The sequence below is a fragment of the Lepus europaeus genome, chromosome 6 (assembly GCF_033115175.1).
Source record: "Lepus europaeus isolate LE1 chromosome 6, mLepTim1.pri, whole genome shotgun sequence".
NCBI classification, from domain to species: Eukaryota; Metazoa; Chordata; class Mammalia; order Lagomorpha; family Leporidae; genus Lepus; species Lepus europaeus.
The window spans coordinates 35,500,040-35,523,826 of NC_084832.1; the positions used below are offsets into that span (position 1 = coordinate 35,500,040).

Here is a 23,787-nt window from a genome sequence, read left to right on the forward strand (position 1 = left end):
CCAACATGTATTGGATATGCAGAAAATTATGCATATTATTCAGTAGACTTACATAACTGAATGGTTGAGAAAAATGTTTTTCTCCTTTCCCCAGCTGTTTGAGTTGGGTCCTGACGGAGGAGATCATGAAACTGATGGAGACCTCCTTGCAGAGACAGATGTGTTGGCTTATGACTGCGCTGCTAGGTAAATGATTTGCTCATTGTTGAAAGCAACCTTTACATACTTAAATTTTTTTTTTTAACTTTTATTTAATGAATGTAAATTTCCAGTATACAGCTTATGGATTACAATGGCTTCCCCTTCCCATAATTTCCCTCCCACCCGCAACCCTCCCCTCTCCCGCTCCCTCTCCCCTTCCATTCACATTAAGATTCATTTTCAATTCTCTTTATATACAGAAGATCAATTTAGTATACATTAAGTAAAGATTTCAACAGTTTGCACCCACATAGAAACACAAAGTGAAACATACTGTTTGAGTACTAGTTATAGCATTAAATCAAAATGTACAGTACATTAAGGACAGAGATCCCACATCAGGAGCAAGCGCACAGTGGCTCCTGTTGTTGACCCAACAAATTGACACTCTAGTTTATGGCACCAGTAACCACCCTAGGCTGTCGTCATGAGTTGCCAAGGCTATGGAAGCCTTCCAATTTCCTCGACTCTGATCATATTTAGACAAGATCATAAAAGACAGGGTGAGGATAGTAACCAATGATCCTAAGAGTGGCATTTACCAGGTCTGAACAATTATACAGCATTAAGTGGGGAAGAGGACCATCAGTACACACAGGTTGGGAGTAGAGCCATTGGTGGTAGAGTAGAGGTTATGATTACAAAGGAATGAGGCCCAAGTGCACTAGACAGGGTCTAGAACAAAGGACAGAGTCATTATTAGAGGAGCTAAGAAAGGTGCTGTCTAAGCTACATTTAAGTTTTCTGATTGAGAGGCAAATAGAACCTGATAGAAGGGGCTTGATAATAATCTGGTGGGCTTTAGGCCTTGTAAGTTAAGAGGCCCAGACCTATCTATCTCTTCACAAGGGGTATATCCTAAGGGAGGTGTGGACCTCCTCGGGGAAGGCACTCTGTTGACTTTCATTACTTGGCTTGCCTGGGAGGAGAGCTGGCCAGGTAAAGGCAGGTGGCATCTCTAACAAGAAATTGACAGTTCTGCCTGCAATGTTGCTGACCCTACTTGACCATCCCCTCAGCTGCAGTGGTCACTTTGGAAGTTGGGCTGAGTGAAGGGCTTTTCAGCTTGGAGCCAATAAGATCTGTGGCTCTGACCTGGGCATCCTTCGACTCCAGGGCAGGTCCATTTCCAGTGACCCAACTCTTGGCAGAGCTGCCAGGGCTCTTCACAAGCTGACTTCTGCTGAAGCCCAGACTACCACATTGAAAGCCACTGCAGTGGACTGGCCTGTTGGGTCTCCTTGAGGGCAGATCACTGTACAGATCAGCCATTAATAGGCCTGCCACCCATTGCTTCTGATGCCGAGCTTTCTTTTCCTCCTGGTTTGTGTTAAAGCAGACCAGAGGATGCAAGTCAAGGGAGTGCCCATGTCCCATCTCTAATCTTCGGTGGCCTGAACTACAAGTCTATAGTCACAGGCATGTTCTGTAGTAGTTTTTCTAAGGTAGACAATGCCCATGAGGAAAATTATATTCTCACTTTAAAACTTTCTTTCCCTTTGGTCTGAAAGGGAGGTTTTTTTTTTTCTACTTACTGTATACTTCGCTGATGGCGATGTGAATCTAGCTATGAGATTATTATTTAAGCTCTTATTTTGGCTATGTTATTACAGAAAAATGTTAGCCATCTCTTATAAGGTCTAAAGATTAAATTGTGCATCCTACAGGTTCCTTCATAATAGAATTAGTTCCCTACCTTGAAGAGAATAGAGAAATGAAAGAACAAGTTGGGCTTAGAATAGAGAAATGAGGGAGCAAGTCCTAGATCACTTGCTGACAATAGCAATATTACATGAATACTTAGCAAACCGTTTCAACCCTTAGATAAGAACTTAATAAAACATTTACCAGAAGGTCCAATGCCTTCTATAAATTTTAAGAATCATGTATTTGAAAACACCTCTTAAATATCTAAGATGGTGTAGTTTGTTTAACCAGTAAACTTAAGCACAACCATATAAAATGTTTTTAGTTTCTTTCTACCAACAAGTTTAAAACATATGATACACAGATTCAGGTCACACAAATTAAAATGTATCTTTGATTGATTTTAGCAGCTTAAATTTATGGACAATCTTATCTAAAAGCCATTTAAAATAAAACTCTTAATAAAATTTCCCCATGTGGACATACAATATGTACGCACATATAACATAACATAATAGACCAATATCAAAATCCAAAATATCTGGTTGAACTAAGATTCCTTAAAATCATGACATAACATAGACCAAATTTGATCATTGTTACAAGGTGATTATTCAAGTCTTTGAAAATAAGCACATAGTTAAATAACCCATAGCTCTTAATAAAAATTCAGCTGTTTTTGAACAATTAGAATTTAACAGACATCAAGAGAACATAATAGATTACTTTAACACATTGCTCTAACAGTGCATCAGAGTTTAATTCTATGTCAAAGAGAAATTGAGCTTCCTGTGATCTTTTGCTGTGAGGTTTCCTTCCTTTACCTTCTTTCATATTGGTGACCATGTTTCTGTGTTTCTGTGTGTAACACATCTTCAAGCATCTTTTGCAGGGCAGGACGAGTGGCAACAAATTCTTTCAGTTTCTGTTTGCTATGAAAAGTCTTAATTTCACCTTCATTCACAAATGAGAGCTTTGCAGGATATAATATTCTGGGCTGGCAGTTTTTCTCTCTTAGTACCTGGGCTATGTCTCGCCATTCCCTTCTAGCTTGTAGGGTTTCTGATGAGAAGTCTGCTGTGAGTCTAATTGGAGATCCTCTGAGAGTAATCTGACGATTCTCTCTTGCACCTTTTAGAATCTTTTCTTTATGTTTCACTGTGGTGAGTTTGATTATGACGTGTCGTGGTGAGGATCTCTTTTGGTCATGTTTATTAGGGGTTCTATAAGCTTCCTGTACTAAGATGCCTCTGTCCTCCAAACCCGGGAAATTTTCTGCTAGTATCTCACTGAAAATGCCTTCTAATCCTTTCTCCCTCTCCATGCCTTCAGGAACTCCTAGAACCCGAATGTTGGTTTTTTTAATAGTATCCTGTAGATTCCCGACAATATTTTTTAGATTTCTAATTTCTTCTTCTTTTCTTTGGTTTGCCTGTTTCCTTTCCTGTTCTCTGTCTTCTAAGTCTGATATTCTCTCTTCTGCTTCGCCCATTCTGTTTTTAAGGCTCTCTAATGTGTTTGTCATTTGATCTATTGAATTCTTCATTTCATTATGATTTCTCGTCACAATCACCATTTCTTGTTCCACTAGTTGTTTCATTTCATTTTGATTCCTCCTTAATATTTCACTTTCACGAGAGAGATTTTCTATCTTGTCCTTTAAGGATTTCTGTAGTTCAAGAATTTGTTTTTGAGAACTTCTTAATGTTCTTATCAATTTTTTGAGATCCGCTTCTTGGATTTCTTCTATCTCATCATCTTCATAATCTTGAGTTGGGGTGTCTTTTTCATTTGGGGGCGTCATAGTGTCTTCCTTGTTCTTGTTACCTCGGTTTTTGCATTTGTTGTATGGCATGTTGGAGATATTTGGTTTCTTCACTGTGGTTTTTTTTTTTTCTTGTTATACTATGACTCTAGATTAAGTGGACTGTCTGCTTTTGGTGGAGCCTTAGAGGCTTGAGATGGGTGTGGACTGAGAGCTGTGTTTGGTTCCTCAGGGTTGAGGGTGTGTCAAGATGACACTCCCAGGTTAGGTGTGGTAAATGTCTCTTTCTTTTGTTGATTCAAAAGGGAAGTAATTCCGCACAGCTGAATGTAATTGGAGGTAGTTAGCAGGCAAATGATATACTCACAGGAGCCAGAGATTGGAAGCTCTTTCCCAAGGACCACACAGGGAATCTCTGCTGCCCTCGGTGTGGGCTCCAATTCTCCTGCAGTCTCCCACTGGGTTGCCAAGTTAGATGCTAATCTCCAGTTATTTCACCCCTCCTCCCAGAGTCAGGTTTTTCTGCTAGGCTCAGGGCCGGTGCAGACCTGAGGTCGCCCTGCTTATGACGTATGTCCAAAATGGCGCCTGCTCTTTGTCTTGCTCGCCCTTGAGGGGTGAGCGGAGAGAGAGAAACTCGTGTCCGTTTCGGTCACTTTTTTTTTTCCCTCTCTCTCTTCTAGTTAGCCTGGTGAACTTTTCCCCACGGAGTTTCAAGCCTCGTTCCCTCTAGCCTCCTCTTTCCGCTTGCCCGCTGGTGTCTCGGGCTACGGAGGTTCGGCTCACCTCGTGTTCCAGCGCTGGTGCGTTGAGTCTGCTGCTGGTGTCCCGAACTTGGGCTCCCACGCTCTCCACGCAGGTCCACTGTGAATCACTAGTTCCGGAAGAGTTTCCTCTGCTGTTTCTTCCCCTACTCTTCCTTGACCCTGCAGTATCTCCACTTTTATTAACCTGTGTCTTGCTGAAGAATATCAATGTGCTCCCTTCCTATTCCGCCATCTTGGATTTCTCCTCCATCAAAAATCGACTTTTTTTAAAAAAAGATTTATTTACTTATTTGAAAGGCAGAGTTACAGAGAGGCAGAGAGAAAGAGAGCCATACTTAAATTTTTTTAAAAAATCAGTATAAATTAGAGAATGTAACTTATGGGGGTTTAAATAATCTAAATATCTGATATTTGAGAAATTAAATTATGTATTAAGTAAGGTAAGTATCACTTTAAACAATGCTTCATGTAAACCAATAGAATCCTTCAAATTTTATTTCAAGTGAAAAACTATTTCAACATTAAAGATGCCATGGAAATACACATATATTTTGTACTCCTTTCCATGTATTTCTTATAGATATCAAGTATGCCAGTGTTCTAGGGATTTATAAAGTTTTATCACCAACCATATCATGTATATATGTTGTGGCAAACCATCATGCTAAACTGTAATTCAGATCACCTATATGTGCCCTGACACAATGCCAGTAGTATATGCTTCATAACAGCACAGTTGGGAATAACCAGCTTTCTGAAATTTCTTGGGGGCTTACCAGAATGAGTGTGCTTATTTGTGAAGATTCAGTAAGTAAAAGGAAGTAGATTTTATCAGTCCTCTCTATGTAAATCGAAGAATTATCTCAGTACTGTTATGACAATTTAGTGATTCTAATAAGAGAATAATATGACAAGAAAAAAAATAAGCTGAGCTTTGTAATAATAATAGTAACATTTACTTACCCTAGTAACTATATGAAGAAAATCTTGGGTGTATGAATAGGCTTTTTGCTAGTGATAGTGTATGTTTTCTAAAATAAGAAGGATAGTAACACATTGAGAACACATTTGAGAACAAGAGTAAACCTAAGATATATTTTTATTCTTTCTGTACATTAGCCATTATCATGAGATATATTTCCATATTTAATGTTTTATACAAATGAACATTAAGTAAAATTTTAGGAAAGCTAATAATTAGTTAATTAATTTTCAACAAAGTAGAAGACTTTAGTTGTAATTTTTTGTCTCAATTTTTTTTATTTCTTCTCTGATTTTAATTATTTCTTTCCTCCTACCAATTTTGGTTTTGGTTTCTTGGTGTTTTTCTAGGTCCTTAAGATGCATTGATAGCTCATTTATTTGATGCCTTTCTAATTTTTTGATGTTGGCAGTAATTGCTATAAACTTCCCCTTAACACTGGTTTTACTGTATCCCATAGTTTAAATATGTTGTACTGTCATCTTCTTTAGTTTCCAGGGATTTTTCTATTTCCCTTTTGATTTCTTCTATGACACTCTTCATTTAGGAGCATGTTGTTCACTTTCCACGTGTTGGTATATTTTTCAAAGTTTCTTATTCATTTCCAGTTTTATTCCATTGCAGAAAAGATATATAGTATGATTTCAATTTTTTTTTTTTTGCTGAAACTTGCTTTATGACCTAGTATTGGTCCATCCTAGAGGAAGTTCCATGCACTGATGAGAAGAATATTTATTCTTCAACTGTGGGATGAAATGTTCTGTAAATATCAGGTTCCTTTGGTCTAGAGTGAACTTTAGCTGGTTTCTTTGTTGATTTTCTGTCTAGTTGATCTGTTGATGAAAGTGCAGTGTTGAAGTCCCTCATTACTACTGTACTGAAGTTTTTGTTTCCCTTTAGATCCATTAGCATTTGTTTTAAATAGCCAGGTGCCCTGGCATTGGGTGCATAGACATTTACTATAGTACTATCTTCCTGTATAATTGATCCCTTAATCATTACATAATGCCTTTTTTTGTCTTTCCTTTGTGTTAAAGTGTATTTTGTCTGATATTAGGTTGGCAACACCGGCTCAGTTTTGCTTTCTGTTAGCATGGAGTATCTTTTTTCATCCTTTGACATTTCAGTCTGCATGTATCTTTGTTGGTGAGGTGTATTTCTAATAAGCAAAAAAATAGATGGGTTTTGTCTTTTAATCCATTCAGGTAGTCTGTATCTTAATTGGAGAATTTAGGCCATTTACATTCAAGGTTACTATTGCTAAGTAATGATTTGGTCCTACCATTTTCCCATAAATATTCCTATTGTTTGCTTTGGATTTCCTTTGTACATTGACTAGGAGATTTTCTGCCTTCACTTTCTTTCATAATGATGACTATCGCTCTCTGTTTCTGAGTGTAACACATCTCTTTTTTTTTTTTTTAAAGATTTTATTTTATTATTTATTTGAGAGGTAGAGTTACAGACAGTGAGAGAGAGAGAGACAAAGAGAAAGGTCTTCCTTCCGCTGGTTCACTCCCCAAATGACTGCAACAGCTGGAGCTTTGCCAATCTGAAGCCAGGAATCAGGGGCTCTTTTCTGGTGCAGGGTGCCCAAATGCTTGGGCCATCTTCCACTGCTTTCCCAGGCCATAGCAGAGAGCTGGATTGGAAGAGGAGCAGCCAGGACTGGAACTGGCACCCATATGGGATGCTGGCACCACAGGCAGAGGATTAGCCTACTGTGCCACAGCACAGGCCCCAATGTAGCACATCTTTATAAGAATCATTTGTAAGGCTGGGCAAGTGTTGACAAATCCTTTCAATTTCTCTTTGTTTTGGAAGGTCTTTATTTCACCTTCATTTATAAATGAGAACTTTGCTGTGTACAGTATTCTGGGTTGACAGTTTCTTTTAGATTTGGACTATGTCTATTCTCTCCTAGCCTATAGGGTTTCTGGTGAGGAAGCAACTATTAGTCTAATTGAGGATCCTCTGAAGGTAATCTGGCCTTTCTCTTGTACACATTTTGTAATCTTTATTTTTGTACATACGATTGCTAGTCAGAAATAGAGTATATGGTTGTATGTGTAAAAAAATCATCTTTGTTTTCTTCATTTGCTTATTAACAAAACCTGAACTCCTGAAGTTAGCATTTAAGACCTTCCCATATTCTGTCATAGCATGTTTTTTGACTTTGTACCCACTGCTGTTCTTCATCTGTCTTAATGTGTTGATGTGAGAGGACATCTTGCCATTTCCAAACCCTCCTTTGTCCTTTTGTATATTTTGAGATGCATTCATGATGTTTCACCCTTCCTTATGTGTCCTTTATTTTTCCCTCAGTCCTAGCTACAACAAATTCATAATTCTTCCAATCCATTACATAGAACTTTCTCATTTGCTTCTTTTCTTTAACACATGCTCTTACTTTCATACAGATCTTTTCTCTGCCCCTCAATTAATGAATGTTGAAATGTAGTTACTCTGTGACAGGCTCAGTTCCATTTTATGTGAATTAATCCAGTCCTAACTCTATGAGCCAGACATGATTTTCACTCGAGATTTTAGATGAAGAAACTGAGTTACTGAGAGCTTGTGGGAACTTCCACAAGGTAACCCGGCTTGCAAATCACCAATCTAGGCCTTGAAACAAGGCTGCCTGGCCCGAACCGTTTTCTTAATGTATTACCTCTCAAAATACTCTGGCCGAGTAGATGAATGTTAAAACTAATGTTCAGGGGCCAGCATTGTGGTGTAGCCAGTAACCTGCAGCGCTGTCATCCCATCTGAGCACCAGTTCAAATCCTGGCTGCTCCACTTCTGATCCAGTTCCTTGGGAAAGCAGTGGAAGATTGCCCAAGTGCCTGGTTTCCTGCACCTATGTGAGAGACCCAGAAGAAGCTCCTGGCATCAGACTGGCCCAGCTCCAGCCGTTGTAACCATTTGGGAGATAAACCAGTGGATGGAAGATCTCTCTGTCTCTCCCTTTTTCTCTGTAACTCTTTCAAATAAATAAATAAATAATCTTAAAAAAAAAACCCTCAAGTTCAAGTTTTCATTTTCCAGTGAAATATGCATGTTTTACATCAGTTTTTAAAATGTCTCATTCTAATAGTTTATTATATAACACTTTACTATGTTCTAGAAGTCAGGAAGAGGGGGAAGAAATGTAATTCTATCATAACACAAATAATTGTCATTTGTGTTCTTGTTCAGAGTTTTAAAAGTATTTCTTTAATGTTGTTTGACAAGGATCTTATAATTTACGCTTTTTGTCAATAAGAATTTTTTTTTAAAGTTAATATATGTAGAAGGAAGTACACAGGCATTGCATCGTATTTGACTGATTCATTTTTCCCAGAGAAAAATATGCAATGATGTTTGATGAACCAGTCCTCCTGCAAGCAGGGTGGTGGTATGTGGCCTGGGCTCGAGTATCAGGACCCAGCAGTGACTGTGGATCTCATGGGCAAGCTTCTATTACCACAGATGATGGGTAAGCAGAAAGGCTGAATATTACTTAAGCAACTCTCATGTCTATTTGTGGAATATTGTTTTGAAAGCTCAGGGAACTTTCAGTAGGATAAAAAGCTTGGTACAACTCGATCGTAATATAACTGCTAAAGTATAGAGCAGGCCTCTGCCATTGTGGGTTATAATACTGAGTAAGATGACTACATCCCACTTGGGGGTACTGTACCTTAGTTCGATTTCTGACTCTTCTTATTCCAGCTTCCTGCTAGGGCAGACTCTGGGTTGGCAGCACTGATGGCTCAAGTAACTTGGTTCCTGCCACCCACGGGAGAGATCTAGATTGAGTTCTCCAGGCTTCAGCTGTGGCTGTAACCCAGCCCCAGCATTTAAACCAACAGATGGGAGTGGGAGCTCTCTTCCTCGCTTTCCATGTGTGTGCATCCTTCTGTCTCTCTCTGCAAATACACAATTATTTTTTTAAAAATCCTGTAACTTCATGTCAAATATAGGTCTAGATGGAGCAGGAAGATAGTATGTATTTCTTATTGTTAAATTGCTTAAAAACCTTATGGCCAAATTAGAAATTATATAAAAGAAGATGACAAAGAATAGTGATGAGTTAAGAATCATAAAAAGAAAGGCAGTTGCTCTTAAATTTTACAGTGCATATTAAAACAGTTTATAAAATGAAAAGCTTCAGCGTCATGAGATAATACTGTTTTAATAAAATATAAGGAGAATTTTGCTGTTTAAAAATGACTTGTGTATAAAGTGCTTTTCAATTTATAAAATACTTTTAAGTATACTGTCTCATTTGATGCCCTCAGTAAATTTGGAAGCAGTAGACTGAGGAAACAAAATGATGAAATAATTTTCTATCAGGCACATGGTGACTGTGTGGCAGAACTAAATCTGAGACCTGGACTCTTTCCATTATAATTCCCACATTCCTTATACTCTGTTTAGTATGTTCAAAAGGACTATCATTACTAAGATAAATAGTTATTTTTGAGCATGAATGATTTGAAATAGGTAGAAGTTGTATTATAATATATTTCAGTTTAATTCACCTCAAAACAGAACTGACAGTATAGAAACAAACTGATTTGTGAGGTGAATTCATTATTGCTCAATGTTGTAGGGAACTGCTGTAAAAAAAATTAAAGCAGTTGTGTGCAGCCTTTCACTTTCAAGAGTTTGTGCTAGAACTAAAGAACCTGCTTTGACCCTGGACTGTGTAACTCTCAGATACTATTTGCTTAAACTTGGATTATCATTGCTCTTTGAGGCTAAAGTTTATGATGCATTTAGTTGAGCAGATTCAACTGCCTAGTGTTTGTGGTGGAAAACTCCTGATTAAGGCCCAGCTGTCGGGCTGGGGCAAGGTAGGAGAGCTACTCTCCTAGGAGTCCTGGTCTCAGTCAATCGCTTTTACTGATTAAGTCCTTCAGAGCTGTGACATTCCTGCTTTTGTGCTTTAAAGAAGAAATCATTCTAATTAATATGAGATTCAAAGACATGTTAAATCTCTTATTTCCTTCCATGAATATTTGACCATCTCCTTTTTGTTTTTTTTTTTCTTTTTAGGGTTGTTTTCCAGTTTAAGAGTTCAAAGAAGTCAAATAATGGTACAGATGTTAATGCCGGTCAGATACCTCAATTATTATACAGGTACTTAGCGCATTTATACTTAGTAAATATTGCTTATTCTTTTGTTGTGGTGAGGTAGAATCATTATAAAATATGGCATGATAAAGAAGAAATTACCTGCAGTTTTCATCAAGTTATACTGGTAAAAATATATTTAACAACGTATTTAATGATCTGTTTAAGTGTACTCTAATATCTGTATTATGCCAATGAATATTTTTATGACATTTTAGATGCCTATTGGTTTTCTTTCTAGTTTTAGAATGTGATAAGTTAATAAAATTTGTCCTAGAGAAATGAAATTGGGGAAGAAGAAAACTTTAAACAGGCCTGATTGACTTACTGTAGTCTATGTTTCTTGTTTATCTTATGATGCAATGAATTGGAAAATTCTAACTGTTGATAATTGTCCATCCTTAATTGAAATATCAAATAATAACTTCCTTGTATGACAATTTTTAAGAATTTCAGTTACTTTACAGTAATTCACACATGTAGGAGGGCATACGTCTATTTCCAGATTACTACAGTAATTTTAAACTAAAGAATTCAAATAGATCTAAGTCCTCACCAAAAATGTTGTTGCCATTCTTAATTTATATAACAGAAACCCAAAGGAACTACTTTGAGAACAGTGATTGTCTACTATATCCTCTTTTTGGTTTTTAATGCAATTTATTATTTTAATATGTAGCATTATGAACATAGTAAGTTGCATTGCACTACTCTTAGTTACTACTGATTGAATAATTTTGATAGTAGCATTATTAGAGAACAACAGTTAGTTATGTTATTTGTAAGATGATATCACATAGGCTTAAGTTATTTGTAAGACTTCATAACTTCAGTTATTTATAAAGACTTTTTCTCTTCTTACTTGAGAATGTAAGTTACTTTAAATCCAAGACAAGTAAGATGGAATTTAAGGGGAGTATTCACATGACCTGGCTAACAACTTGTTTAACTTTAAAAATATTTCAAGAAAACCTAAAAGATTGGCATTTTATTTGGTAATAAAAAAGTGTGTATAATTTGTTTTGGTATTGCAAAAATGTGTGCTTTAACAGAAAAAAGTCATTGGACTTTCCAATATAATTTTGTGTGTTTCCTAACTTAAGACTTCCAACAAGTGATGGCAGTGCTTCAAAAGGCAAGCAGCAAACCAGTGAACCTGTACACATTTTAAAGAGATCTTTTGCAAGAACTGTCTCAGTGGTAAGCCATTTTTTAACATTTCAGCTTTTGTATTTAGTACTCAGTTGCACTTTAAGGTTTAGAGTCTAGACTTTCTTCTAAGATTTATCTCAATATAGCTTTAGTGCTCAGGTTTAGTTTTGTATTAGCAATTGCATTCTAAGCCAAAGATAATACACTCTTTAAAGAGTGGAAAAATGGAGATATTGCCTATGATTTTAGCATGTGTGCTGAGTTGGCCTTGCTATTTGTGAAATAAATGGTATTTTTTTCTATGAAATCACGTAAGAATGCATTTGCTGAAGGTGTTCCTTTACTGCTTGAGCAAAGTGGAAGAGTTACATATCTAACTAGAAAGTTTATTGAAGTGCAGACTGTTTGTGTTATCAGTGTAGAATTGGTAGTGATCATGATGTAATTAAAAGGCCATAACACGTTTGCCCAGAACATCTAAGTTAAGTTCTTGTACTTTCATTTGTTAATTTAAGATTCTTACTTAAAGTTATTCAGGTAAACTATATCAGTATAAATTTCTAATGACATAGGTGGCAGAAATGATTTTTTGAACTCTTAGGTCAACATGGATTTTTTTTTAAGATTTATTTATTTACTTAAAAGTCAGAGTTACAGAGAGGCAGAGGCAGAGAGAAAGAGAGAGAAATCTTCCATCCTCTGGTTCACTCCCCAAATGGTCGTAATGGCTGGAGCTGCGCCTATCCAAACCCAGGAGCCTGGAGCCTCCTCCAGGCCTCCCATGTGGATGCAGGGGCCCACGGACTTGGGCCATCCTCCACTGCTTTCCCAGGCCATAGCAGAGAGCTCAATGGGAAGTGGAGCAGCCAGGACTCGAACCAGCGCCCACATGGGATGCCGGCACCACAGGCAGCATCCTTACCTGCTACGCCACAGTCACCCCCATGAACATGGATTACTGATGTAGCTAGAAATCTCTCATGTTGGTAAAATGCATAGAAAAAATTTTTGTAATCCTGTTTTTCATTTAAACCATGAAATTAATACATGTCCCTAGTAGGAATGGGCTAGAGATTAAACTATACTAAAAGTACATTAAGGTTTCTCACATCACCTAGTTATTACTGTATACAAAAGTACTTCAAAACTTTTGTGGAAAAAAGGAATCAAAAATAAAATTATTTTGGTGAAAAAATTTTTTGAAATCCATGCACATATTTACAGACTCCTTATATAATAATTACTCATGTTTTGTTATATATATCCTTTCAAAATGTTTTTATATACACAGGATTTTACATTAGTGTCTGTCTGCAGTATGCTGTATAGCATTCTTGTTTGTTTTTCATGATACTCAATGTTCTCATCTTCCTTTTAAAAATTTCCCAGGAAACATTATGCACCTTTCTCTGTAGGTACATTTGGCTCTTTCTCTATTTTTCCTGTTTGCATATTATCCCAGAGAATGGTTATATTCTCGTTTACCAGGAACCACTTTGTTTCTTACTTACTGTTACAACATTTCACTTCATGACCATCCATACACATCTCTGATGACATATATACTTCTATTTTTATTTATACTGGAGATAATTGCATTTAAATTTTGCTCTATCTCCTCAAATTGACCTTCCAGAAGAGCTACGGCAGTTTACAGCAAGTGTGCTTTGAATAACACATACAAGGACTTTGGCTCCTTGATACCATTCCATTCTTTTAGTACTAGATAGGTTTGGTAACTGTTGATCAAAATAAGACCCTTCAAATCTGTTTTATCTTTTTCAGTGATCTCTTTTTTTCTTTGTTTGGTAATCCTTTTATAGTTATATCTAAGTAGTTTATGGTCATTAGTTACTTGTAATAGTCCTATAAAAATTTTTCAAATATATATTGAAACAGTGAAGCTGTAGACTCCTTTTTGATATTATTATCATCACTAGAGTTCTGAGATTTTGAGGAGATGGGGATAGTGAGCGCTGGGTTTTGAGTTTCATGTAGTGTCTGTCATGTCATTTATAAAACCTGGAGACCAGCTCAAGCTATATGAAAAATCCACCATCCTAAATCTATATTCTAGAGCTGTAAAAATCCAATAGGAATTTTTAAGCATTTTTAGTCAGTTTTTATTTTTTATTAATTTGTTTATCAAGAATTGGCTATAGTTTGTATTATAAATTTTAATACGTAGATATAAGTTATTTGATACTGTCATTGATACCCAATAGTAAATCAATTTTAAAGATTTATTTATTTGAAAGGAAGAGTTGCAGAGGGAGAGGAAGAGGGAGAGGGAGAGGGAGAGGGAGAGAGAGAGAGAGAGAGAGAGAGCATGTACGTGCTTCCATTTGTTAATTCACTCCCCAGATGGCCTCAATGGCCGAAAATGGGCCAGACAGAAGCCAGGAGCTGGAGTCCTTCTCTAGGTCTCCTACGTGGGTGCAGAGGCCCAAGCACTTGGAATATTTTCTGCTGCTTTCCCAGCCACTTTGGCACGGAGCTGCATCAGAAGTGGAGCAGTTGAGACTCAAACCAGCATCCATATGGGATGCCAATGCTGCAGACAGAGGCTTAACCCACTACACCACAATGCCAGCCCCCAATTTTTTTATTTTACTTTGGTTTTTTTAAATAAATGACTATAAGATTTCAAGTCAACATGAATTTATAGTATTTTTCATGTTTTTCTGTTTTTATTTAATATACTAGATAGGGTGGTAGCAAGGAAAGTTAAAAATATTAGGATACTCCAAAAAGTTCATGGAAAATGTAATTTAAAGGTAAGTTTATTTTTGTACAAAAAAATTGAAATACATATATTGGTTCTTTAAAATATTAATGGGATGTGTATATTATAAAAATGTGGATTTCAAAAAATATTTTTCACCAAAATAAATATATCTTTGATTGCATTTTTCCATGGAATTTTGAAGTAGTAGCTTCATATTTTCAAATTGGTAAATGTTTAACAGTGTTGGTTTTATGTATGGGTAATTACTTTGCTTTTTTTGTTAAACTTTGGATATTCTTTTATTAGTAAGTTAATAAATTAAGAATATCTATTATTTGAGCTATGGAAACTTATAAAAGAAGTTTGAAACAAAGTTTTGACGGTACGTGTCATTATCTTTTATTTGATTCAACCTGTGGTGTCATTTGAACTAACTGTTGTATGTTTTCTCATCTTCTCGATTAGGAATGTTTTGAATCACTCTTAAGTATTCTTCACTGGAGCTGGACCACCCTAGTCTTAGGAGTTGAAGAACTTAGAGGATTAAAAGGATTCCAGTTCACAGCCACACTTCTAGATTTAGAGAGACTGCGCTTTGTGGGTACCTGTTGTCTGAGGTTATTGCGTGTCTATACCTGTGAAATTTACCCAGTGTCAGGTATGATACATTTTTTTCAGATGAGTTTAGGGAGAAAATACTTGAGACATTGAGAAAGTTTGCATAGATATAACCAAGATATAACTGACTATGTTCAGGCTGCTCCTAAAATAAGAGGAGAAACTCAGTTTGCTGTTGTGCTTGTGGTTTTGCTAACAAAGAATAAAATTTATTGCATGTCATTATAATAAGACATTGACATTGTAGTGAGCTAAAATTAAATACTCCAGTAAAGGGTGATTTTAAGTACAGTCTGTCAAGTAAGACAGCTGATTTGGATTTAAATGATGAAACCAGTTATTTTTCCATTTAGATTTTTAAAAAGAAATAATTTGGGGCAATATTTAATCTCTAAATTGTTTCATTTCTATATTATAAATACTTGTAATTCTTAAGCCATATAGGAGATTACTGAATTATATTGATTATTTTCATGGACATTTGGTATTTTACTTCAAGATCAATTTGCTTTTTTAAATCCTAAAGCTACAGGAAAAGCAGTTGTAGAAGAAACTAGCAAATTAGCTGAATGTATTGGAAAAACCAGAACTTTGTTAAGAAAAATTTTATCGGAAGGAGTTGACCACTGCATGGTGAAGTTGGATAATGACCCTCAGGGGTATCTCAGTCAGCCCCTGAGCCTCCTGGAGGCCGTACTTCAGGAGTGTCACAACACTTTCACTGCCTGCTTTCATTCTTTCTACCCAACTCCTGCCTTACAGTGGGCTTGCCTTTGTGATCTGCTGAACTGTTTGGATCAGGTAAATTGAGTTTGTAAAATGTTAGTTGAAAATCAGATATATTTCTTAGTATTCTTAAAGAGAATAAATTGGTGTTGCTCTTCTAAATGGTAAACTAGGAGATCAGCTTGGTATATGTGACAAATAATCCCAGCTCAAAAATATGTTTTCTTCTCTACTGGCCTTATCAACCTTTTAATTATAACATTGGCAGGCACATTGTGCAGCTGCTGTTTAGAGTCTGTGAGTGATTCTGTGTTTAAGCAAGTATATGAGCTCGATAGCTCCAGAATAGCAGCCCCTGCTGCCCCCACATCTGCAGAAACAGGAAGGAGAGAACCTCATGTTAAGGGACAAACTAACATTAATTTTTTCCTGAAGAAACCAGAGCCCTCATCAGTGTGTAGGCACCAAATCACTGGGGTGAAAAACTGACAGTTATAAGGAGAACTGGGCAAATTCACATTGATAATTAGAGACTTCATCGCTCCTCTGGCAGGAATTAACAGAACTAAAGGATATAGAAGATTTGAACAGTACTATTGACTACCCTAATCCAGTTGACATTTATAAAATGTATGTACTGGGAGAACACATATTCTCTTCAAAGTGTGTCTTGGAATGTTCACCAAGACAGATCATATCCTAGGCCATAAAGTAAGCCTTAGTGTATTTTCAAAAAAGATTAAAATTAACATCTTAATCAGTATATTTTCAGACCACAGTAGTATTACATTAGAATTCAATATCAAAAGCACCAAATGTTTAGAATGTAGACCACACTCCTAAGTAACCAGTGGATCAAAGAAAAAAACTACAAAGAAAATTTTAATATCTTTTACATTGAAAGATAAGATAAAATAGCAGAACTTGTGAGATGTAACTAAAATGTATTTATAGAGAAATTTAAAACATTAAATGCATATGGTAGCAAAGGAAAAAGGCTTAAAATCAATGATCTGAACTTCTACTTCAAGCACAAAGGGTAAGAAGGAAGGAAATCACATAAGAATTGGAATCAGTGAGATAGAAAATTGAGAAAATTAACAAAGCTCAAAGTATTAGTTCTTGGGGGAGAAAATTGATGCATTCCTAACAAGCTTGATTGAGAGAAGAAAGGAAAATCTAACACAAAATACCATTATCAAAAATAAATAGGAAATATCACTCTATATCCAAGTGACATTAAAAGAAAGGGTGAGTGTTGTGACACAGGAAGTTAAGCCACCTTGAAACACCATCTTATATCAGTTCAGAGTCCAGTCCTGGCTACTCTACTTCCAACCCAGCTTCCTGATAATACATCCTGGGAAGCAGGAGGTGATGGCTCAAGTGCTTGGACCTCTTCCACCTATATTGGAGACCCAGATGGAGTCCTGGGTTCCTGGCTTCAGCATGGCCCAGTCTTGGCTGTTGAAGGCATTTGGGGATTGAACTAGCAGATGAAAGATCTCTTTCTCTAACTCTCAAGTAGATGAAAATAAACAAACAAGTATTTTTGGAAAACTTTATATCAATGAATTTTTTTCTAAGATTCGACTTATTTTATTGAAAGGCAGAGTTACACATAGAGAGAGGGAGATTTTCCATCTGCTGGTTCACTCCCTAGGTGGCCACATGGTCAAGACTGGGGCAGGCCAAAGCCAAGAGCCAGGAGCTTCTTCCAGGTCTCCTATATGGGTACCAGGGCTCAAGTATGTGGACCATCTGCTGCTGCTTTCTCAGGCACATTAGCAGGGAGATGGATCAGAAGTGAAGCAGCCAGAATTCAAACCGGGCCCTTATGGGTTGCTGGTGCTGCAGAAGGCTGCTTAATCCCCTACTTCACAATGCCAGCCCCCATATAGCAATGAATGTTACAAATTTAGAAAAAAATCCACAAATTCCTTGAAAAATGTAGCAACCAAAACTGACATATTACATAAAAAATATTAATTTTATTGTATCTGTTAAAAATTTGAATTCATCATGAAAAACTACCACAAAGAATTCCTGGCCCAGCTTTTGGCATTAATGAATTCTATTAAGTTTAAGAAATATTCATAGTACTCGTCATTAGCAAATTATTTAAGAACATATAGGAGACAACGCTTCCTAACTAATTTTATGAGATTGGCCTTATCCTGATATGAAAACCTAAGACACTACAAGAAAAAATTACAGATGAATATCACTGAGAAACAAATTCTTAACATAATCTAATCAGTTTTACAATGTGAATGATATATCCTAACCAAGAGGAATTATCTTAGAAATACAAGGTTAATAAAACATTAACAAACCAATGTAAGTCCCCATATTAACTGAATAAAAAGGGCAGATTGTAGGATCCTCTCACCAGCTACATTAGTAATTAGTAATTAGTTAGCAAATTGTGATGAAGTGTGTATATGTCCATGTCCTAGCCTCACCTTCAGGCATCACCAGGACACTCCAGACAACTTTGGGTCCATGTGGTTACAGTGTGTTTTATCCCTCAGTTTCCTTAGGCAAGATTGTTGTATGGACTAGTGAACACCTTAACTTGTCTCCCTGTTTCTCTCTCAACCTTACCAGCCAAATATGGTTGTTGCCTTCCTTTGCTATGGAACAGCAGAACAGGTTTAGCAAACGCTGGCTTAACACAAGCAACATTGCCCAGCTTTTATTCTTGACTTTGTAACACAAATACTTGATGAACTTAAGTATCGTGTACATGATTTTTTTGAATTAGGATTTCTGATATGGATAGGTTTATATTATTTTGATATAACATTTTCTGTTGTGATATTTTTCTAGATGTACTGTATGGAATGTGATGGCTATTTTTCTGACCTTATTGAAATGTTATTATAGTAGCCCAGAATTACATTTTCATAGTTTATAATTTTGAAAAAAAATAGTTTGGGCAGTTATTGTAAATACCTTAAATGTATTCTAGTTGGGAACTTTATGAAATCTTCCTTTAATGTAGTGCCAGAGAAAACTAAGGTTATGAGGATATCTCAGTATCTGATTTACTTGTAGGATAGGAAGCTGAGTTTTTTTGATTGTACTTATTTTTCCATCTTCGTTGGGTAGCAAATTAAAAGTTAAGTTTTAAACTATTGATATAATCTGTCTGATACATTGGTGGAACTTAAATAACTGTGATAGAAAATTTTGGTGGGATTTAAAAAATTGTTTAAATTATACGTATCCAGAAATTTGGATTATATTTATGCAGTATTTTGGGGGGTGGGGGCCTATTTTTGTTTTTTAAAGGATATCCAAGAAGCAAACTTCAAGACATCAAGTAGCCGCCTCCTTGCAGCTGTTATGTCAGCTCTGTGTCACACTTCTGTGAAGCTGACTTCTATTTTCCCTATTGCATATGATGGAGAAGTACTACTAAGGTCAATTGTTAAACAAGTAAGCACAGAGAACGACTCAACCCTAGTTCATCGTTTTCCCCTTTTGGTGGCACATATGGAAAAACTCAGCCAGGTAGGTCTTTTGTGAAATCTTTTATAATGAGGCAATAAGATGGTAAACCATAATTTGAGCTTATGTGGTGAGTTCTTGTATATTTGTTTTCTGCAGCACCATTTGAAAGTAAGTCCCAGATACTAAAAGCCATCTTTTATCTTGTAATATTTAAAAATTTTCATGATAGATTCATGGGAAAAATAATTTTTAAAATATTTTCTGTGAAGGACTGATAATGTGGTATAGCTGGTTAATCCTCTCCCTGTAACACTGGCATCCCATATGAGCGCCATTTCATGTCCCATCTTCTCCACTTCCCATACAGCTCCCTCTTAATGTGTCTGGGAAAGCAGTGGATGATGGCCCCAAGTGCCAGGCACCTTGCCATCTAGAGGCTGGGATGCAGCTCCTTGTTTCTGGCTTTGGCCAGGCTGTTGAGGCCCTTAGGGGAACAAATCAGCGCATGAAAGATCCTTCTCTCTCTCTCTCTCTCTCTCTCTCTCTCTGAACCTCGTTCAGATAAACAAACCTTTAAAACATAATGAAGCAAAATATCTTTTGTGAAACATTTTAGTTTGTTAAAATAAGCACTGTAAAATAATATATTTACTTGTAATTTATTTATATGTAAATTTATTTATTTATTTATTTATAAATTCATTTATATGTAAAACAATGGGGATTATTTTTTACTAATTGCTGTGGTTTATTAGAAAATACTATAGAGGGGTTGGACATTTGGCACAATAGTTAAATCCCTGCATGGGAAAACTACAACCCATGTCCAGATGCCTGACTCTGGTCCAGACTGCTCCACTTCTGATTCAGCTCTGGCTAATGCCCCTACTGGGAGAGAGCAGATCGCTCAAGTATTTGGAAGACTAAGAGTTATGTACATTTTACTAAAAAGAAAAATTGAAAACCTTGCATAGGTGAATTTGCATGTATTATGAATATGGCTCAACCATTGCAAATAAATGTCTTTATAAATAATATAAAGGCAGATGTTTTAAATTTTTTAGTTAAAAGAACAGAAACAAAAGTATATATATGTAATGATGACTGTATAAAATATGTATGCAAAAAGCTGTTGATTGGAAAAAATAGTGGAAAATGAAAATAATGCATGAATGATAAAGTTATAAGTAATCTGGTATTTTCTTTGAAATTTTCTTTAGTATTTTAGGGTGTTTTTTTTTTCAAATAAATAAATACAGTAATTTTAATGTTAACAGCACTTTTAGAAAATTACTCATATTTAGTGATTATTATTGTATATTTATGCATTTTTGTTAGTAACAGTCTATGAAGGTTAAGTCTTGGCTAGTATGTATCTTCTCCTTCTTTTAAATGTACATTATATATCTACACCATTTTGGTACAGTATAGCATATTTATTCAATCCTTTATATAAATATCTTATTCCCAGTACTTTCACATTTTAAACAAAATATCACTGACTAAATTATACATATTCATAATGAATTCCCCAGTATAAATCTTTAGGGATGGAAAAATTCCTAAGTCAGGAAAGTGCATTAAAGTTTGTTAACAACTGCCAAAACTCCCTTTACAAAGCTTCTATCAGCTTGTATTCTCTACCACTAGTGAAAAAGAATTCCTTTTTTTAAAATTTGAGTGGCCAGTGATGTGCTACTTGTCTTATGTCTTTCAACAAAAGCCTATTGGTAAACTCTTAATGCCATATTTAGGTGTATGGAAAATATCTTGTATTAATCTTGGTAACTATTAGAAACTCAGCAGGCATAATTAAATACTTGCCACTTACACACACCCACAAGTAGAGTGCCACAAGGCCATGATTTTTGGGTACCATTGGGAAATGAGTTTTATCAAACCTAATAACTTTCTGGGATGTTCCAAAAAATAAAGTTTCTGAAGAATGAAAAGATTTACAGGATAGGAGAATCATAATTTTAGCAAAGTCATTGATAATTTTAAATTCAGAAAATCTAATTATGCAAGAAATTAACCAAAGTGTTACAGGAATATTATTCAAATGATGAAAGAAATAAATATGAACAATTTTCTTTTTTTAAGTATTTTTTTAAGATTTATTTTATTTATTTGAAAGAGTTACAGAGGTAGAGTCAGAGAGAGAGGTCTTCCATCTGCTGGTTCACTCCCCAGATGGCTGCAACTGCCAGAGCTGTGCCAATCTGAAGCCAGGAGCCAGGAGCCAGGAGCTTCTTCTGGGTTCCCATGTAGTTGCAGGGGCCCAAGGACTTGGGCCATCTACTACTGCTTTTCCAGGCCGTAGCAGAGAGCTGGATCGGAAGAGGAGCAGCCGGGACTAGAACCAGCACCCATATGGGATGCTGGCGCTTCAGGCCAGAGCTTCAACCCGCTGTTCTACATCGCCGGCCCCTGAGCAATTTTCTATAAGTGACATTTTTGTTCCAGCCTCAGCTGGTACATTAGAAAGGAACTTGAGTGATTCACAGTAATGCATATGATGGTTTTAACTGAGCAGTTACTTAATTTCCTAATGGAAAGTGTACTCAACGGTGCATGTGATTTGAGAGTGATTTAACTTTAAGGCTATTTTCCATACCGAAGTTTTATGAAGTCTGTTGAATCTGTTGTCTATATTGAATGTTGTACCTTGTGGAATAGAAATATTCTGGACAGACTTGCTCAGGGGGATAACCAGGTTGTCTTGTTAATTCAGTCCATCTGATTTCATAGATGAAGAAAACTGGAACTAGAACCTGAATTGTTTCACTCCCCAGCGCACAATAGGCTCATTAGCCATAAAGACCTCCAGATGAAATGGGATGTGTTTTGATCTCTGTCCGTGATAAGCTGAAAAGATATAACATATAGTAAAGGAGAAAAATACTGTTAATGCTGGATGTCAACTAAATTAATTTTCTGGAGAAAAGTTTTTCCTTTGAGTGTAATGGAACTCTGATTTCTTATTATTTGTTTTGAAAGAGTTAAAGGGAGAGACAGAGAGAGAGAAATCTTCCATACCCTGGTTTACTCCCCAGATGACCACAAAAGCCAGTGCTGGGCCAGGGCTAAGCTAGGAACCAGGAGCTTCACCTGGTCTTCCACATGAGTGGCGGGGCCTAAACACTTGGGCCGTCTTCTACTACTTTTCCCAGGCAATTAGCAGGGAGCTGGATCAACAGTGGAGCAGCTGGGACACAAACCAGCACTTATAAATAATACCAATGTCACAGGTGGTCGCTTCACCCACTACACAACAATTCTGGCCCCAGGATGGCTTTAGTTCTGAGCACACCAAAAGAAGTGATGTGCAATTGGAATCTTGTCTATAGAATAAGCTTTATAAGTGGGAAGAGCATTTTTCTTTCTATTAGAGTATTGTGACTGAAAGTTAAATAAGCATATGTGAAAACTGAAAGCTAATAAAATACAAGTACCTTGAAATGTGTGGTACTTTTACCATACAGAGGCCAATAATTCAAAAAAGTAATTAAGTGAAAAGTAGAGTAGCTCCATGTTGGATTAGATTGATTCAGAACAGTCAACTCTGAGCCCCATCTGGATTTTGAGGGCGCACTTCTGTGTTTTGAGGGTACCATGTAGAAAGACCGAGGAAGACTCATGGGAAGGAAAATAAAGCAATACCTTGGAACTTCCTCTTTTCATGTGTGATAGAGTGAAGAGAACATCTCAGGAATGACAAGCTTCCGAGAAGTCCTGGAGAAAATGCTGGTTATTGTCGTACTACCCGTCAGGAACAGTCTGAGGAGAGAAAATGAGCTCTTCTCCTCCCACCTGGTCTCCAACACCTGTGGACTGCTGGCCAGCATTGTCAGCGAGCTGACTGCGTCCGCCCTGGGATCCGAGGTATTAAGTGATACTTAGAGATTGGATAGTAACCACATATTTTCTTTTTTCATGTATTTTACGTTTGTGGAAACTAATTTCAAAAACAGGTTGGTAGTCTCATTGCATTTTTTTTTAATTTGCTCAACATTCAGTATTTTTTTTGTCTTTTCTTATGCCTCTTGTCTGCTTTCACTTCCTCTTCCTCACCAGTTTACCCAGAATGTCATAATAATACAAAGTGTATGTTTTCCTGTCATACTTGGTTCTCCTCTCATCTGCCTCATTTTACAACCCCATAGCCAATAAAAGCAAAAGTAGTTCCCATTGCAGGGTAATGAATGAGTAATACTGAAAAAGTCAGGACTACTAATAAGTGAACACATGGTGTCATGGTTATAAATATGCATAATAAAAATTTGTCATTCCAGTCATTTTTGTGTATACAGATCAGTGGCATCAAGTACATTTACTTCATGCAGCCATTATCACAAAGTTTTTGAAAATATTGAACACTATGAGAAAATCACTTTGAGACATTTTAAAATACCTTTACTTTTTTTTTTTTTTTTTTATTTTTTGACAGGCAGAGTGGACAGTGAGAGAGAGAGAGAGACAGAGAGAAAGGTCTTCCTTTGCCGTTGGTTCACCCTCCAATGGCCGCCGCGGCCGGCGCGCTGCGGCCAGTGCACTGTGCTGATCCGAAGGCAGGAGCCAGGTGCTTATCCTGGTCTCCCATTGGGTGCAGGGCCCAAGC

The 23,787-nt window shown here is 36.6% G+C and overlaps 1 protein-coding gene across 6 annotated transcripts in view; it reads left to right on the plus strand.

Annotated features, from left to right (window-relative positions):
* The window catches only part of MYCBP2 (MYC binding protein 2), a 301,875-nt gene that overhangs the window by 129,137 nt on the left and 148,951 nt on the right, over positions 1-23,787 (plus strand). For all 6 annotated transcript variants that reach the window (XM_062194062.1, XM_062194063.1, XM_062194064.1 and 3 more), the window contains 8 exons: positions 95-186; positions 8,706-8,840; positions 10,406-10,489; positions 11,587-11,683; positions 14,829-15,021; positions 15,508-15,782; positions 19,005-19,226; positions 22,860-23,051. In XM_062194062.1, coding sequence (XP_062050046.1) covers positions 95-186; positions 8,706-8,840; positions 10,406-10,489; positions 11,587-11,683; positions 14,829-15,021; positions 15,508-15,782; positions 19,005-19,226; positions 22,860-23,051 — 1,290 coding nt within the window. The remainder of the gene's footprint in view (positions 1-94; positions 187-8,705; positions 8,841-10,405; positions 10,490-11,586; positions 11,684-14,828; positions 15,022-15,507; positions 15,783-19,004; positions 19,227-22,859; positions 23,052-23,787) is intronic.